We start from the raw sequence: 19,697 nt of genomic DNA, 5'->3' as shown, positions 1-19,697 counted from the left end.
ACTACTTTTAGAACCCACATACATAGTTGTCACAGCTCATGTGTAACCGTAGTAATTTGGCAATAAAGAATAGAGCCATCTGCTGGCAGTCAGTCTAGGGACATGAAGGTCTGGTTAACTGCATAAAAATGCTGTAACTCCGTACGAGAGTTGTGTTGTCAAGTATAGGCTATGATATGCCATGATTTGTCATTTGGTTGATTTCTTATGCACTTTTATGTAAAAAGAAAAAAAAGAAAAAATTTGTTTTCAACTGATAAGAATCTTATCTGCCATCTTGGGGATATTTGCTGTATCTCACTTGTTTTTATTGAAACAAACCCCCCATATAGTATTTAGTACAATAAACCCCCATATAGTCATAGTCATTACTACTGCAACAATACCTTATATAGTCATTATGCAGTAACGTCGGGCGCATGGCAAGGGGTAACGTCGGGCCGATTGTTCCGGCTCCGCTTGGGGTTTTTCTCTGAAGCGCAGCACTCAGTCTTCTGCTTCCTGCAAGAGTCCAACACGTCCTCCGGCAGCTGGGTCCTCCTGCCAGTGCTCCTGTGTGGACATTGGGACAAGGGGCTTCTCCAAAAGACTCACCCCTGCAGCAAAGGGGCTTTTAGAGGACCGCACAGGAGTATACTCCACTTGCTCCCTTTTATACAAACTGTGTCTGGCCTGTGGCAGGTAAGGCTGTTTAACAGAGCGCCGGTTGACAAATAATTCAGTCCCGGACTCATCATCCTATATGAACCACGTACCTCGTTCCACATTGAACCAAACGACTGTCCTGTTTTTTCTGCACACAGATTTATCCTTTTCGTGACGCCAAATGCAGTAATGTCGGGCGCACAGCAAGGGGTCCCTGAAAGTACATGTTTTTCGTGACGCCAGTTGCAGTGAAGCAACAAGGGCCCCTTTTAGTGATGTAGTGGATGGTACCCAGGTGTAGGACTGCCAATGTGGTGTAAGGTAGCCTATAATGTCCCTTAAGGTTTTGTGCACATGTCGCGGTACTCCTACCTGGATATGCTGGGCCCCAGGCGTTGCCCTCCGAAAGCAGAAAAAGGGGGTAGTAGTAGTAGGGGATGAAGAATAAATTGAGTCCAGAACTTGTGATGAAGTTGATAACGGCTTTAATTTAAGAAACTTTACTTCAAACGATTTACAGGCTTTGTCTTGGTTTCCAGCAGGCTTTGGCAATAGCTGTGGCAGGCAAACTCCTCTATGCTACGTCTGTTGCTCTCTGGCACTGCTGTGCTAACAGTTTGGCTATAGAACTCGGCTTCCTCTTTAGGCTGTACTTTGCTTTGTAATCTGGTCTGTCTCTAGCTTTGTCCAGGGAAAACTTTCTTCTCCTGGCTTCTGAGGCTTCAAGCTGTGGCCTCATGTTCAGCAGAGCTTGAAGGTGCTCTAGCTGGTTCAGACAGGGCTCATCCAACAGTGACGGGCTCCTACTTCCTTCCCCTATCAGGCGGTAAGCTAGACTGACCTCTAACTAGAACTCCACCCTCCCTGCAGCAAGTGGGACACGCCCACCACACCACAGGGGGGTGTTAGAATGAAATAGAAAGCTCCATTCTCTGTAAGATAGCTCTGCTGTGTTTGCTGACACCTGCTGGTGAACCAAGCATATTACACTTAAACACAACAGTTACTGGAAATAGATATGCACATTGTACAGGAAATAAATACACAGGATGATATTAGGTTAACCATAGGAGATAGTGGTGGGGTGCAAAGGTGGTAATGCACCTCTGGGGCATACAATTACTGCAACAATACCTAATATAGTCATTACTGCAACAATACCGCATATAGTCATAGACATTACTGCAACAGGCCCCTTTATAGACATTACTGCAGTAATATCCCATATAGACAACCTTCACACTTGCGTTGTTAACGGTATTCAGATCCGGCAGAGGATCTCAATACCAGAATTAAACGGATTCATTTTGATTTTGCACATCAGGATGCATCCGTTCCATTAGTATGCGGTTGTGTAAAATCAAAACATAGAAACATAGAATGTGTCGGCAGATAAGAACCATTTGGCCCATCTGCCCAATATACTAAATACTATGAATAGCCCCTGGCCCTATCTTATATGAAGGATGGCCTTATGCCTATCCCATGCATGCTTAAACTCCTTCACAGTATTTGCAGCTACCACTTCTGCAGGAAGGCTATTCCATGCATCCACTACTCTCTCAGTAAAGTAATACTTCCTGATATTATTTTTAAACCTTTGCCCCTCTAATTTAAAACTATGTCCTCTTGTAGCAGTTTTTCTTCTTTTAAATATTCTCTCCTCTTTTACCTTGTTGATTCCCTTTATGTATTTAAAAGTTTCTATCATATCCCCTCTGTCTCGTCTTTCTTCCAAGCTATACATGTTAAGGTCCTTTAATCTTTCCTGGTAAGTTTTATCCTGCAATCCATGTACCAGTTTAGTAGCTCTTCTCTGAACTCTCTCCAAAGTATCAATATCCTTCTGGAGATATGGTCTCCAGTACTGAGCACAATACTCCAAATGAGGTCTCATTAGTGCTCTGTAGAGCGGCATGAGCACCTCCGTCTTTCTACTAGTAATGCCTCTCCCTATACACCCAAGCATTCTGCTAGCATTTCCTGCTGCTCTGACATTGTCTGCCTACCTTTAAATCCCTTTCCTCAGATACTGAGGTTAGGACTGTATCACTGATGTTATATTCTGCTTTTGGGTTTTTACGTCCCAGGTGCATTATCTTGCACTTATCAACATTAAATTTTAGTTGGCCGACTTTTGACCATTCCTCTAGTTTTCCTAAATCCTTTTCCATTTGGTGTATCCCTCCAGGAACATCAACCCTGTTACAAATCTTTGTGTCATCAGCAAAAAGACACACCTTACCATCGAGGCCTTCTGCAATTTCGCTGATAAAGATATTAAACAATATGGGTCCCAGAACAGATCCCTGAGGTACCCCACTGGTAACAAGACCTTGGTCTGAATATACTCCATTGACTACAACCCTCTGTTGTCTGTCCCTCAGCCACTGCCTAATCCATTCAACAATATGGGAGTCCAAGCACAAAGTCTGCAAGTTATTGATAAGCCTTCTGTGTGGGACAGTATCAAAAGCCTTACTAAAGTCTAGATAAGCGATGTCTACTGCACCTCCTCCATCTATTATTTTAGTCACCCAATCAAAAAAAGAAATAAGATTAGTTTGACATGATCTCCCTGAAGTAAACCCATGCTGTTTTTCATCTTTCAATCCATGGGATTTTAGATGTTCCACAATCCTCTCCTTAAGTATGGTAAACGGGAATTTTTTTTACCATTGTCTTACATTGTTTTGTGTGCCGGATCCTCTTTTTCCTGTTTTTATGACCGGAATAGTGCTATTCTATCTGTTATATAAATCAATATTTATTATATATTTTGCTACACAGGGTAATGCACGATGAAGTCAGCGACACAGAAAACATCCGAAAAAACCTTTCTATTGAAAGAATGATTGTGGAGGGCTGCGATATACTACTAGACACAAGCCAAACATTCGTACGCCAAGGTACGTGTTACTATGTTGTACTTCCAGTTTTATTGGTGGAATGGTTTCTTATGTGTAGGCCTTTTCAGTCACATTTACAGGTTTAGGTCGCTGATGCAAAATCTTTTTGAGACATTCTGTTGTGGTCATTTTGGGACTGTTCCTCATCGTTTCTGAAATGTCTGTGATGTCATAAGTCTGTTTGCAAAAATCAGTAAGATTATCTTAGACATTAGAGATTCAAGCATTTACCCTGATTTGATAAATGTATTGCAGGGATTTTCCCACAAATAAAATTCACTTAAAGGGGTTGTCCAGGTTCAGAGCTGAACCTGGACATACCTCCATTTTCACCCAGGCAGCCCCCCTGACATGAGCATCGGAGCAGTTCATGCTCCGATGCTCTCCTTTGCTCTGCGCTAAATTGCACAGGGCAAAGGCATTTTTCTGAGTTCCGGTGACGTACCGGGGTTCTCTATGGGGCTGACAGGAACCCCGGTGACGTCACCGGCACTGATGGGCGGGATTTGGCTCTGTCCTAGCCAGTAAAACGGCTAGGGCAGAGCTAAAGCCCGCCCCTCAGAGCCGGTGACGTCACCGAATACACCGCTGGGCGGAAGTTACCGCCCGGCAGTGTGTTATTGAAAACAAAAGAGCCTGTGCCCTGCGCGATCTAGCGCAGGGCACTGGAGCGCATCGGAGCATGAGATGCTCCGATGCTAGGCTCAGGGGGGCTGCCGGGGTGAAAATAAGGGTATGTCCGGGTTCAGCTCTGAACCCGGACAACCCCTTTAAGTCTATGATGATACCAAAATAGACACATGCAATTTTTTTGATCCCACATTATTTAAGCCTTTTTAGTACCTCCAGATAAAGACCATCACCTCACTTAGCCATGGGTAGTGAAGGTAGGGCTCATCCTTACAATTCTTTTTAATGGTGCAGAAATAAGGCACTGTCTCTTTAACTATATATACAGTCTATAAGAAACCCCAAGGGGGACTTCCCTTCTGCATGTCTCCATTTGCTTGCAACCATCGAACTCTGTCTCCTGAACCTTGGTTGGTGGTTGCCATACTCCACGTATGTTGGAGTGTTGGCTTGTCTGTGATCCGGCAGCAGAAAACCTTACTGCCTCCCTCTTTCTCTGAGCCCCAGCTCTTTTCACCAGAGAGTTGGTTCTGAAGCTTTCTCATCCTCAAGGCCATTTCTCCAGCAAGTTGTCTAAGCCTCTGCAGCCTACTCGTTCAGGACATTGCACCTTCGGTAGCACCCATGCGGCCCTGTCTTTGGCACACACCCAGGCAGGGAGTACGCAGTTAATGGCACCCTTGCACACCTTTCATTCAGGGGCACTTTTCATGTGCCTGCTCCCTTATGGACACTCTTCATCTACTACAGCAACCAGCTGTAGCTGGCCTTTCTAGAGTTCACTCTCAACAAGGGGGTGAGTGCACACCATGTGGGCTTGGGCCCAAAGTCCTCTAAGATGCCTGCTCCAGTCCTTTTTTTATTATACAGTACAAAGAAAACACATAATAGTTACAAATATTTAGCAGATGTGTATATCCTGTAATCGCACAAATTGTCTTAATACCTTGCCACGCTTTCTGCATTAAAACAATAGTGCTATACTTAGTGACCTTCTTAAAGCTAAATTGTCCCTCATCCAACAATTTAAACGGTGACATTTTCCACCACCTAGACACATGTTCTAGATATATTCACCAAGACAACCTGACCCCCAATACAAAAAAATGCTTAAATTGGCCCACAACAAAAAAATATACAGTATATTAGGACCTGCAAGTCCCCCTATATCTCTTGGAACCTGCAGATGTAAGAGAGTCATGCCAGGAAGTTTACGGCTCTAAATCAACTCAGTAAGTAATGCGTTAATTATCCTAAACACTTTGGGGGGGGGGGGGGGGGGATTGGAGAATCTACACTGGGCAATTTGCCATAAAATACCAAAAGATAGGAGTGCAATAATTTACATAACGACACCTGAGAAGCAAAGGATAATGAAAGCCGTCTCCTTATCTTAATTTTCCCGCCTCCGTCTATGGATCAAGGGGACCATATTCAGATCAACGTAATTCTCGATTGTCCTACAAACTACCAGCCCTAAGTATCTAAATGTAGCGTTTTCTCCACTGGGGGGTCAAGAGCAAGGGTGCCAGAGTCCAAGGGAAGGAGAACTGATTTCTGCCAATTGATCAAAAGACCTGAGAAAACATCAATAGCAAACCTCTAAAAATGTTCTTAACTGGGAGAGCGACCGGAGTATTACCGATAAAAAGTACAATATCGTCATTAGTCATTCCTAATCACCACTGCCAATGGTTCAGTTGCTTGGGCGAGGTTGCTCCAGCCCTTATACATAGGCCCCCACCTCCTGTTGACATCAGAAGTGATATCAAACAGTGGCTGGCTTATACTGTAGAACAGTGCAGTGATTCAATTTGTTGTGCAACAGCGCCATAAAGTATATTACTTTGGGTCTCCAAAAAAAAAAAAAAAGGATAAAACATGTCCTATTCTTGGCTGTAAAATGTGGACCTAGGACCCACTGAAATCAGTGGGTCTGCAAAAATGAAAATAAACAAAATGGATGCATAATGGACGTCACATGGACATCATCCGTGTTTTTTTTCTCTGCCACAAAACGTAAACCTAACACATTCTATTATAGTCAATGGGGTCTTTTAGGATCCGTTTTTTTTCCGTTATGTGCCGAATGTATAATACTGTAACGGAGCAGAAGAACGGAAATAACAAGCGTTGATGTGAAAGTCACCTTAAATGAATTCCCCAACTAAGAGAAGCATACAGTATGGTTTAATAAATGTTAGATGGATCTGAGATAACTACGACATATAAGAGATCTTTCTATTCCAGGTACTCTCATCCAGGTCCCGTCTGTAGAGAGAGGGAAGCTAAGCAAGGTTCGCCTGGGGCCTCTGTCTTTGAAAAGAGAAGGGGAAAGGCAATGCTTTTTATTCACAAAACACTTCTTAATATGCACAAGAAGCTCAGGGGGGAAATTGCATTTACTCAAGGTAAGATCTTCATGGGAAAATCTCCAGTGACCAGAGCTGGCTTCCAATACATGTTCATTACTGGGTGTGTGCGCAATTTTTATCTCTTTTCCTGGTTCTGAGAATATTGTTAATTAAAGAAAATACAGTCTGTCTATTGTCTGAGGACTCGGTTTATGGGCATTTTGGCACTGATCCTTGGGGTGGGGGTTTAAAATGTTTGAGAAAGTCTTTTTGGCAACAAGGAGTGAAGTTGTTTTTTTCTTTTAGCAAATGTGAGACAAGCTGTAACTATCACAGGGCAGTCAATATGAATAAAACCACGCACTCTCAAAGTAGTATGCAAAGGTAGATTTAATTTTAATGTTCCTTAATACCATACAGGTATGTATCTCAGGAATTAAATAAAAAAAGATTATTTCAAGATGAGAAAAAAAGTCAAAAAAAATCTAAAATATGAACAAATCTCCATGTGTTATAGATGAAGCATTTGATGTTGCGATTTCTTGAGGACATTTCGGTCATATAGACCTTTCTCAAATCATCGCTGCAAAAATAGTACAAAACAGAAATATATTAGTGCTAGGGATTAGGAGTAAATAAAGTTAAAGGGAGAAGAATAAAAGAAAAATCAATGGTAATCTAAATCTGAGAGATCATATAGGGGGTATAATACCAGAGAAATAGGGAACGAGGTCCGTAAGACAAATAGAGTATAGGTGGTATATAGCTGGACGGCTGCACTTACACACTGCACAAATAGTGAGCTATAGTTGCAGGGAAATGAGGAACGAGGTACATGAGGCAAATAGAACATAGGTAGTATACAGCAGGTCGGCTGAGGTCATGTGACAGGGCATGGGGTGTACGACCAGAAGTAGAGGTAGAAAAGGAAGGTAATACAAGGCTGAGTACAGTGGAAAAATAAGACGCAGGAGTAATGTATAGTATCACAAATCGATAGTGTGTGGAAACCAGTGTGGCAGGGGGAAAATGGAGAGACACTGCGATCGCATAGCACCAGTATGCAAAGGTAGTATTGCCGGGATGTCGCTCTGGAATAAGGCTTACCTAATGAAAGGAGAAGTAGGTGTTTGAGCAGTAGCATCCCACGTGGAGGATATCCGGCCGGGGTGGGGGTGGCGCATGCTATGGGTGGGGGAGGTGACCATATTGGAAATGGGAAGAAGAGTAAAGTGAGATGCCAAGTCGGAGACAGAGCATGAGAAGTAAGGTATACATACCGCAGTAGGAGATATGTGAAAGAGGGAGAGAAGGAGGTGGTTGTAGAGAATGAATATATGAGAAGGGATGAAGAAATAGAGGAAATGATGGGAAAGGAAGAAGGTGTATGAGAAATTGTATGGGGACCATAAAGAATAAAAGAAAAGTAGGTATATAGGGGAAGAAGGGGGGGGGGGATAAGTGTGTGTAGAAAGAAAAAGGAGATGGGAGAGGGTTTGGACCGGCGGTAACCGAAATCAGATGTGTGTGCTATGTAGTGCATAGTGTAGTGTGCACGGTAATAAAGGGTAAGAGGCGAAGATTTATGTAAGCAGACTTTGATGAAAAGATGGGAAAAGGAGAGGGGGAAGAGAGAAGAAAGAAGAGGAGGGACCTCATACTACCTGACGTATGGGGGTGCAGAAAAAAACATTGTTTCATCGCATCTGCAAAGAAGAAAGTGCAATTAGTATATGAACGTGATACTACGCAATAAACAGACTACTAATACAGGATATTATATTCTCGGTTGAGTCCATGGCGTGAGAGTGTGCCAAGCGTATAAATCCAGTAGGATTCGCGTTTTTTGAGTAGTGCAATGTGGTTCCCTCCTCGAATAGAAGCTACTTACAGAACCCTAAGCAGCAACGCTACCTTACCCTCCGATTCCATCTCCCTATGTCTTGATCTCCTGTCTCTGGTACTCAGAGAAAACTATTTCTTACTTGGGGACACCTTTTTACAAACAAACGTGTGGCACCGCTATGGGGTCCAACGTGGCGCCACCTTATGCTAACACGTACATGGCACAGTTTGAATCAGACTTTGTATATGTGAACTCACTCTTTCAACAATATGCCCTTTGTTGGCATCGATACATTGATGACATCTTCTGCGTCTGGACAGGTCCCCCCAATACACTCACGCAGTTCATGGACATCATATATAAAATTAGACCAGAACTTCAATTTACTCTACACTATGACTCCAATTTCATAAGCTTTTTAGACACTCTGATCATCAAGGACGACAAGGGCCTACTCTCAACTGACTTATACTCCAAACCCACAGATAGGAATAGCCTTCTCCAATACACCAGTTGTCACCCTCTCAATACTAAGAAATCACTACCACGTTCTCAATTCACGAGAATACACCTCATTGTCTCGGATCCGATACAGAAAGAGAGGCAAATAACACAAATGAGCCACAAATTCAGTGAGAGGTGTTACCTGGAGACACTACTCAAAACAGAAATAGCTTGGTTCAAGTCTCCAGACATCAGTACGAGAGCCAACAACACGAACAGGGTCGCATTTGTCCAAACCGATCACCCTATTGCACCCAAAATACAACAGGTGATTCGGAAACATTGGCCCCTACTCTACAAAGCATATCCCACCGTTAAGAATTTTGAGAAACCTGCCCTAACGTGCCTTAGGAGGCCAAACAATATTCGGAATCATCTAATTAGGGCCGATATAGGCATCCAGTCCAAAAAATCGAGACATGCGCAATGTGTATGCGGGGTGGCAGAGGCCATATTGGAAATGGGCACAGGAGGAACTGCACAGGCGCAGTAAGTGTGCGCAGGAGTGTATGTAAAGAGGGACAACAAGAAGAGAGGCATGTGTGAATGTAGAAACTGGGTAGAAATGGTGTATGAAAGAGGCAAGATGAAAGTAAAGGGGAAGAAGAGTAAAGGGAGATGCCAAGTCGGAGATAGAGAATGAAAAGTAAGGTATACATACCGTAGTAGGAGATATGTGAAAAAGTGAGAGAAGGAGGCGGTTGTAGAGAATGAATATATGAGAAGGGATAAAGGAATAGTAAGAGGAAATTATGGGAGAGGAAGAAGGTGTATGAGAAAAGAACGAGAGAGAGTGTGTATGTGAAGGGATGAAGAAATAGTAAGAGGAAATAAGGAAGGTGTATGAGAAATTGTATGGGGACCATAAAGAATAAAAGATATGTAGGTGTAGTAGGTATGTAGGGGAAAGAGGGGGGGATAAGTGTGTGTAGAAAAAAGAGATGGGAGAGAGTTTGGACCGGCGGTAACCGAAATAAGATGTGTGTGCTATGTAGTGCATAGTGTAGTGTGCACAGTAGTAAAGGGTAAGAGGCGAAGATTTATGTAAGCAGATTATGATGAAAAGATTGGAAAAGGAGAGGGGGGAGAGAAGAAAGAAGATGAGGGACCTCATACTACCTGACGTATGGGGGTGCAGAAAAAAACATTGTTTCATCGCATCTGCAAAGAAGAAAGCGCAATTAGTATATATAAGGTGATACTACGCATTAAACAGACTACTAATACAGGATATTATATTCTCGGTTGAGTCCACGGCGTGAGAGTGTGCCAAGTCTATGAATCCAGTAGGATTCTCATTTTTTGAGTAGTGCAATGTGGTTCCCTCCTTGTCTGGGTCTTGTTACATGTTCAATAATTTGGTACTTGAGTTGCGATACGCTGTGACCGGCGTTCTTGAAATGGTCCGGTTGGGGAAGCCAAGTCTTGCCACATCTAATTGTGGATTTGTGGCTTGAGATCCTATCTCTTATGGCTCGCATGGTTTCGCCGATATATGAGACCGCACGGGCATTTGATTAAATATACAACGAAGTTAGAGTCACATGTGAAGAAGTCCTTGATAGGATATGCTTTGCCTGTGTGTGGATGATGGAAGACGTTACTTTTTAGTATATTGGTGCAACTCGCACAATGTAGGCATGGGAATGTCCCTTGTCTAATTAGATGATTCTGAATGTTGTTTGGTCTCTTAAGGCACGTTAGGGCAGGTTTCTCAAAATTCTTAGCCGTGGGATATGCTTTGTGGAGTAGGGGCCAATGTTTACGAACCACCTGTTGTATTTTGGGTGCAATGGGGTGATGGGTATGGACAAAGGCGACCCTGTTTGTGTTGTTGGCTCTCGTACTGATGTCTGGAGACTTGAACCAAGCTATTTCTGTTTTGAGTAGTGTCTCCAGGTAACACCTCTCACTGAATTTGTGGCTCATTTGTGTTATTTGCCTCTCTTTCTGTATCGGATCCGAGACAATGAGGTGTATTCTCGTGAATTGATAACGTGGTAGTGATTTCTTAGTATTGAGAGGGTGACAACTGGTGAATTGGAGAAGGCTATTCCTATCTGTGGGTTTGGAGTATGTCAGTTGAGAGTAGGCCCTTGTCGTCCTTGATGATCAGAGTGTCTAAAAAGCTTATGGAATTGGAGTCATAGTGTAGCGTAAATTGAAGTACTGGTACGATTTGATTTATGATGTCCATTAACTGCGTGAGTGTATTGGGGGACCTGTCCAGACGCAGAAGATGTCATCGATGTATCAATGCCAACAAAGGGCATATTGTTGAAAGAGTGAGTTCACATATACAAAGTCTGATTCAAACTGTGCCATGTACGTGTTAGCGTAAGGCGGTACCACGTTGGACCCCATAGCTGTGCCACACGTTTGTTTGTAAAAGGTGTCCCCAAATAAGAAATAGTTTTCTCTGAGTACCAGAGACAGGAGATCAAGACATAGGGAGATGGAATCGGAGGGTAAGGTGGCATTGCTGCTTAGGGTTCTGTGAGTAGCTTCTATTCGAGGAGGGAACCACATTGCACTACTCAAAAAATGTGAATCTTACTGGATTCATACGCTTGGCACACTCTCACCCCGTGGACTCAACTGAGAATATAATATCCTATATTCATATACTAATTGCGCTTTCTTCTTTGCAGATGCCATGAAACAATGTTTTTCTTCTGCACCCCCATACGTCAGGTAGTATGAGGTCCCTCCTCTTCTTTCTTCTCTCTTCCCCCTCTCCTTTTCCCATCTTTTCATCATAGTCTGCTTACATAAATCTTCGCCTCTTACCCTTTACTACTGTGCACACTACACTATGCACTACATAGCACACACATCTGATTTTGGTTACTGCCGGTCCAAACCCTCTCCCATCTCCTTTTTCTTTCTACACACACTTATCCCCCCCTCCTTCCCCTACATACCTACTAAACCTTCATATCTTTTATTCTTTATGGTCCCCATACAATTTCCTCTTTTCCCATCATTTCCTCTTACTATTCCTTCATCCCTTCACATACACACTCTCTCTCTCGTTCTTTTCTCATACACCTTCTTCCTCTCCCATCATTTCCTCTTACTAATCCTTTATCCCTTCTCAAATATTCTTTACAACCACCTCCTTCTCTCGCTCTTTCACATATCTCCTACTGCGGTATGTATACCTTTCTTTTCATTCTCTGTCTCCGACTTGGCATCTCACTTTACTCTTCTTCCCCTTTACTTTACTTTCATCTTGCCTCTCTCATACACCATTTCTACCCAGTTTCTACATTCACACATGCCTCTCTTCTTGTTGTCCCTCTTTACATACACTCCTGCGCACACTTGCCCATTTCCAATATGGTCACCTCCCCCACCCATAGCATGCGCCACCCCCACCCCAGCCGGATATTCGGCTCTCAGTGTCCTTTTCTCCCCGCGGCTCCCGACTACGGCCATCTCTTCTCCAGTCCAGCGTCCTCCACGTGGGATGCCACTGCTCAGACACCTACTTCTCCTTTCATTAGGAAAGCCTTATTTCAGAGCGGCATCCTGGCAATACTACCTTTGCATACCGCTTCTATGCAATCGCAGTGTCTCTCCTTTTCCCCCTGCCACACTGGTTTCCCCACGCACTATCGGTTTGTGATACTATACATTACTCCTGGATCTTATTTTCCCACTGTACTCAGCCTTGTATTACCTTCCTTTTCCACCTCTACTCCTGGTCGTACACCCCATGCCCTGTCACCTGACCTCAGCCGACCTGCTGTATACTACCTATGTTCTATTTGCCTCATGCATAAGAAATAATCCCAGCACAAGTACTTGCTCTTCAGAATGTGCTTTATTAAACGGTTCACAGAACGCCTTAGGGTATGTCAGCCTTCCTCAACTGCACATTGTGCAGTTGAGGAAGGCTGACATGCCAAAACGCGTTCTGTGAACCATTTAATAAAGCACAATCTGAAGAGCAAGTACTTGTGCTGGGATTATTTCTTATGCATCTTATGGAGATTGCTCCTTTCCCGTGCGGATATCGATACAAAAGGTCGTGAGCTGTCTTATTTGGGAATGTATGCTATTTGCCTCATGGACCTCGTTCCTCATTTCCCTGCAACTATAGCTCACTATATGTGCAGTGTGTAAGTGCAGCCGTCCAGCTATATACCACCTATACTCTATTTGTCTTACGGACCTCGTTCCCTATTTCTCTGGTATTATACCCCCTATATGATCTCTCAGATTTAGATTACCATTGAGTTTTCTTTTATTCTTCTCCCTATAACTTTATTTACTCATAATCCCTAGCTCTAATATATTTCTGTTTTGTACTATTTTTGCAGCGATGATTTGAGAAAGGTCTATATGACCGAAACGTCCTCAAGCAATCTCAACGTCAAATGCTTCATCTATAACACATGGAGATTTGTTAGTATTTTTTCTTTTTTTGACTTTTTTTTTTTTTTTTTCTTATCTCGAAATAATCTTTTTTGATTAAATTCCTGAGATACATACCTGTATGGTATTAAGGAACATTAAAATTAAATCTACCTTTGCATACTACTTTGAGAGTGCGTGGTTTCATTCATATTGACTATTATTGGGTCTCACCCTTTTACCACTGCACCTCTCCCCAAAGGAGTGCATCTTCCATCTTCTCTAACACTATCACAAGGCAGACAGGATAAGCTGAATGCTATGACTCTTTTGCTTTCCTTGGAGAGTGGAATGCCCAATGTAGGGATTCATAGACTTTCTATTAGCCTGTAGACCACTCTCTGCTCTCCAAGGAGGGTTGAACAGAGATGATCAGATCCAAAGCACTTAGCTGAGCATATAAAAGGTAAAAGCATGTAAAAGGTTTGTTGAAACAATAAGTACCCATTAAGCCACGGTGACAGAAAAGTAAGTCATGAATTGGCTTACATTAAGCCTCCATGCCATACAGTTACATTATGGTAATCGTAGGGGATACGGGAGCTGTGCCCAAACAGTCACTGCGGCAGCTCGGCATTGACTGACAGCCAGGATCCCTCTTTAAGGCCCTGGATCAGAGATAACTCTGATCCCATCCATTAAATCCCTAGATGCCATAGACATAAAATGAACCACATCTAGGCAGTTAGAGCAATGTTCTGAAGAGGACCAGAGATCATTAGATCATTAGATGATTGTGATGTAGAAAAGATCAGTGGATGTGGATCTGTTTATACCTACCCATGTCCAGACATCTCTTGGCGTAAACAAAATCACAGTGAGATAAAGTTGTCACTGTGGTTTTGTAGTAAAAAGGTCACAGAGAGGCACGGAGCATCCGCTCGTGTGAAACAGCCCTTAAAGAGAATCTGGCTTCCCAATTTTGGACTATTACTTATCTCTTCATGAGGTTTGGCTTCTACAGTTTGAGGACCTAGAGGACATCGGCTGCACAGACCAATACTATCCAAAGGCTTATTTTTTTGTGTTGTGCCTAAATTGCATAACACCAAAACATGAGCACAATCACCCCAGTTTGAAGTTCTGTTGACGGTCAGGACTGCCATGCGTGCGCTAATGAGTCCTCTTCATTATGTTAGAACAGTAGAGCAGTCTGGACTTCTGCAGCATAGAGTTCTGATAGTTGGGGAATCTGGGGCAATAGGAAAATGCACCACAATCTGCGTCAGAAATATGCCTAATAACCTCCATAGTGTATGCTTTAATCTGGCCTCACAGGGGCTCATTTTCAGGTCTCCTAAGTCGTGCCCACAGTGCTCTTGTACATCGATGAAATGATACTAAAGTCTGTTATGTGTAAGGGTGCCCACACAATAGATTTTGGCCAAAAATGGCTTATCTCCCGGTGACAAAAAGGATCGGGTGTTAAAATTCAACACGCCCTATCCTTCTCTTCTTCAAGGTCATCTTCAGGGGAGAGCCTAGAGCTCTCCATACACATTAGATTTCAGGCTCTCCCACCGAAAACGGTGGACTTGGCTGTCAACAGTCTATAGTGTATGGAAGACTTTAGGTAAGCGCCACCAGACCTGCTGTTACTTTACTATCATCTCCAGTGATGGAAGTCCTGCTGGGTCGCCTCTGAATCAGCATGTCTGTGTCATTCATTTCAGCATGCAGCTCATCCAGTCATTTCGTTTGCATTACTATTATGGCGTTCTGTTTGTCCAGACAGGTGGGGTCCTTTCTCTGATCGAATGTACACTGATTGAAGAAGCAGAGATTAGTGATGATGACTGTAAGTAACACTGCCCTTTTACTTCATCTACTAGACCACTGTTTGTAATGGCCCCTTTACATTGGTCAAGGATCAGGAACGATCGTGTGATTACCCGATCACTGTCTGTGTAACATATCACAGATCACCCAATAAACAATTGCTTTTTATGGGGTGATCACATATTTTATGAAGCATTAACAATTGTGAGCTCTCTAAGATTTTTTTCAATACCTTGTCCATAATAGATGGTGGACACATATAAATGTACAGAAAATGGATATATATTTGGTATATTTTATACTTGCTGTGAATTGTTTTTTTATGTTAAACTGTCAGTTGTAGGACTTCAGTTTGAGGAAACATATTTGAGTACACATATTCAAATATTAAAGGGATTTTCCTGGAGTAAAATATTGATGACCCATCCTCCGGACAGATCGTCAGTATCTGATTATAGGGGTCCGACTCTCGTCACCTCTGCTAATCAGCTGTTTGAAGAGGCTATGGCTGTTGAGTCCTGCGCCTCTGACGTCATAATAATTGACCACATGGCCGATGTACAGCTGAGTCCAATTAAAGCGAATGGGACAAAGCACCACCACTATGTGCATGGTATGCTGTGAGGAGGCCGCGGTGCTTGTCAAAGTGCAGCAGCCCTTTCAAACAGTTGATCGGCGGGGGTTGCGAGAGACAGTCCCCCACGAGATTATATTGGTGACATCAGTATTGTGCGCCAGGAAAACCCATTTAACGGTGTTCATGCTGTTATTCCGGTCAGTTACACCAATGCCTGGTGCCTGAGGTCCAACGCCTCCTTTGCCACAAGACTACTTAATACTTGTGGAGATGGGGGGGGGGTTATGAATTTTGTATCAGGGTCAAGGTGCCTTCTCAATCCAGAAAGTAGTGTCAAGAATTAGAATGTATGTAACCTATTCTGTTATGTGGTGGAAAAGATCAAATAAAGTTTGTATTTGAGCATTTCAGTCTCTTGTCTGGTCTCCACATGTTGTCTTGTCTCCGTCACTATATAAATGATGTGAGGTAGACTATGACAGGCCCCTAACTGATATTGAATCTATCAATGCCACTTCATTAGCTGCGCTCCAGGAGATGCTTATTTTATGGTGTCTGCCACCCCACTGGGTCACTGCCATAGCTGGGGCTAATTGATGGCACATTGAAAAATATGTCTGTATCTTTCCTTTCATGGTAATTTTAGGAATTAGCATTAAACAGTATGTGCTTATATTTAAAAAAAACATGTTCACATTATACAAGTGTGGTTATGTAGCCTGTGCTGACATTAACAGTAATGTACAGCAGAAGTATATTAGAATTGACAACCTACAGTAAGTATTTTTGGGCACTGGGTATATCTTATAACAAGTGCAACCTACCCCTCACATATAGATATAGATATATATATATATATATATATATATATACAGTACAGGCCAAAAGTTTGGACACACCTTCTCATTCAAAGAGTTTTCTTTATTTTCATGACTATGAAAATTGTAGATTCACACTGAAAGCATCAAAACTATGAATTAACACATGTGGAATTATATACATAACAAAAAAGTGTGAAACAACTGAAAATATGTCATATTCTAGGTTCTTCAAAGTAGCCACCTTTTGCTTTGATTACTGCTTTGCACACTCTTGGCATTCTCTTGATGAGCTTCAAGAGGTAGTCACCTGAAATGGTCTTCCAACAGTCTTGAAGGAGTTCCCAGAGATGCTTAGCACTTGTTGGCCCTTTTGCATTCACTATGCGGTCCAGCTCACCCCAAACCATCTCGATTGGGTTCAGGTCCAGTGACTGTGGAGGCCAGGTCATCTGGCGCATCACCCCATCACTCTTCTTCATGGTCAAATAGCCCTTACACAGCCTGGAGGTGTGTTTGGGGTCATTGTCCTGTTGAAAAATAAATTATGGTCCAACTAAACGCAAACCGGATGGAATAGCATGCCGCTGCAAGATGCTTTGGTAGCCATGCTGGTTTAGTATGCCTTCAATTTTGAATAAATCCCCAACAGTGTCACCAGCAAAGCACCCCTACACCATCACACCTCCTCCTCCATGCTTCACGGTGGGAACCAGGCATGTAGAGTCCATCCGTTCACCTTTTCTGCATCGCACAAAGACACGGTGGTTGGAACCAAAGATCTCAAATTTGGACTCATCAGACCAAAGCACAGATTTCCACTGTTCTAATGTCCATTCCTTGTGTTCTTTAGCCTAAACAAGTCTCTTCTGCTTGTTGCCTGTCCTTAGCAGTGGTTTCCTAGAAGATATTCTACCATGAAAGCCTGATTCACAGTCTCCTCTTAACAATTGTTCTAGGGATGTGTCTGCTGCAAGAACTCTGTGTGGCATTGACCTGGTCTCTAATCTGAGCTGCTGTAAAACCTGCGATTTCTGAGGCTGGTGACTCGGATGAACTTATCCTCCGCAGCAGAGGTGACTCTTGGTCTTCCTTTCCTGGGGCGGTCCGCATGTGAGCCAGTTTCTTTGTAGCGCTTGATGGTTTTTGTGACTGCACTTGGGGACACTTTCAAAGTTTTCCCAATTTTTCGGACTGACTGACCTTCATTTCTTAAAGTAATGATGGCCACTCGTTTTTCTTTACTTAGCTGCTTTTTTCTTGCCATAATACAAATTCTAACAGTCTATTCAGTAGGACTATCAGCTGTGTATCCACCTGACTTCTCCACAACCCCATTTATAAGGCAAGAAATCCCACTTATTAAACCTGACAGGGCACACCTGTGAAGTGAAAACCATTTCAGGTGACTACCTCTTGAAGCTCATCAAGAGAATGCCAAGAGTGTGCAAAGCAGTAATCAAAGCAAAAGGTGGCTACTTTGAAGAACCTAGAATATGACATATTTTCAGTTGTTTCACACTTTTTTGTTATGTATATAATTCCACATGTGTTAGTTCATAGTTTTGATGCCTTCAGTGTGAATCTCCAATTTTCAGAGTCATGAAAATAAAGAAAACTCTTTGAATGAGAAGGTGTGTCCAAACTTTTTGTCTGTACTGTATATACATATATATATATATATATATATATATAAATATAGCATTTTAATAAGTCTAATTAAAAACTAGTTTGAAAGTGATGACAGGAAATGTATTTAGGAGAGCGGGTGGTGACGATCATCACACGACGACTCAATAAGAAGTAGTAAACTGCAGAAATGCAGTATCTAGAAAAGGGAGACTCTTGTCATTAATCCCAGACACCCCCTTTATTCCCATGCTTAACATGCTGATAAGAATAACCAGAAGAAACTCAGAGTCAGGGCTGTGGAGTTGGTAAGCCACACGTTCTTTTTTTTTTCCACGCTCCAGCTCCCACCACCCAAATCCGACTACACGACTTGTCACTGTTTTTGGATAATAAATTTAGATTGACAGCACACAACATATATTTATATAATTAAATTTAAAGGGGTTTTCCTAGACTTTATAATTGATGACCTATCCTCTGGATTGGATGTCTGAAGGGTCTGACACGCGGGACCCCTGCCGAACTGTTTGAGAAGGTTGAGGCACGCCTGCGAGCAACGTGGTCTTCATGCAGCTTTCTCTAGACCAGTGACGTCACGTTCATCGCTCACATGGCCTAGGCACAGCTCAGCCCCATTCAAACCTTTTCAAACAGCTGATCATCGAAAGACCCAGGTGTCGGACCCCCACCCACCAGTCAGATACTGAAGATGGATGGGTAATCAGTTAAAAAGTTTCAATATTGTACTCCCAGAAAACCCTTTTAATGCTTCACCTGTTCAAATTACTAATTAAAAAATGTATATAAACCCCTTTAACTATACAATAGCAAGATTATGTAATATTTAAGATTTTTATTTTAAAGCTGGGGTCACAATCATCCACGCCCCTGACAACCACAAGAAAGAACATGCACATCCATGCAATCTAATTTAAAATTGCATTCCATGCACCACATTACAATTATACCTTCCTATAGTGCTACTATGTACTTTTGGCTTTTTTTTATATTAACAGGGTTTTCCAGAAGAATGGGTCATCAATATCTAATCTGTGTGGGTCCTACTCCCAGCATCCTTGCCAGTCAACTGTTTAAAGAGGCCACGGCGCTCTCGGGAGAAATGCAGCCTCCTTACAGTATACCAAGAACAGTGCAGTACATTGTATAGTGGCTGTGCGTGATATAGCGCTCATCCCCATTCACTTGAATGGGACTGAGATGTGCTAGGCCTTGTGACCAATGAATGTGAACTGGTGTAAGAAGAGGCCACACCACTCAGTATAGCGTTGCAACCTCTTCAGACATCCGATTGACCAGGTTGTCGGGAGTTGTACCCCCATGAACAGATATTTATGACCTATCCTGAGGATAGACCATCAATATTGTACTCCCAGAAAACCCTTTTAATGCTTCACCTGTTCAAATTACTAATTAAAGAATGTATATAAAATATTTTGGTATAGTATGCTGATGTGGTAGCGTGGTGGTCCTAGGTTCAAATCCAACCAAAGAAGACATCTGCATGGAGTTTGTATGTTCTCCCCGTGTTTGTATGGGTTTCGGTACTCTGGTTTCTTCTCA

The 19,697-nt window shown here is 42.6% G+C and overlaps 1 protein-coding gene across 2 annotated transcripts in view; it reads left to right on the top strand.

Moving 5' to 3' along the window:
• RASGRF2 (Ras protein specific guanine nucleotide releasing factor 2) overlaps positions 1-19,697 on the top strand; it is a 376,997-nt gene that overhangs the window by 263,687 nt on the left and 93,613 nt on the right. For both annotated transcript variants that reach the window (XM_044276023.1, XM_044276022.1), the window contains exons 9-11: positions 3,436-3,554; positions 6,435-6,595; positions 15,042-15,108. In XM_044276023.1, coding sequence (XP_044131958.1) covers positions 3,436-3,554; positions 6,435-6,595; positions 15,042-15,108 — 347 coding nt within the window. The remainder of the gene's footprint in view (positions 1-3,435; positions 3,555-6,434; positions 6,596-15,041; positions 15,109-19,697) is intronic.

Source organism: Bufo gargarizans, chromosome 1, assembly GCF_014858855.1.
Source record: "Bufo gargarizans isolate SCDJY-AF-19 chromosome 1, ASM1485885v1, whole genome shotgun sequence".
Taxonomy (NCBI): Eukaryota; Metazoa; Chordata; class Amphibia; order Anura; family Bufonidae; genus Bufo; species Bufo gargarizans.
The sequence above is the reverse complement of the archived record's forward strand: the minus strand, read 5'-3'. Positions and strand labels throughout refer to the sequence as shown.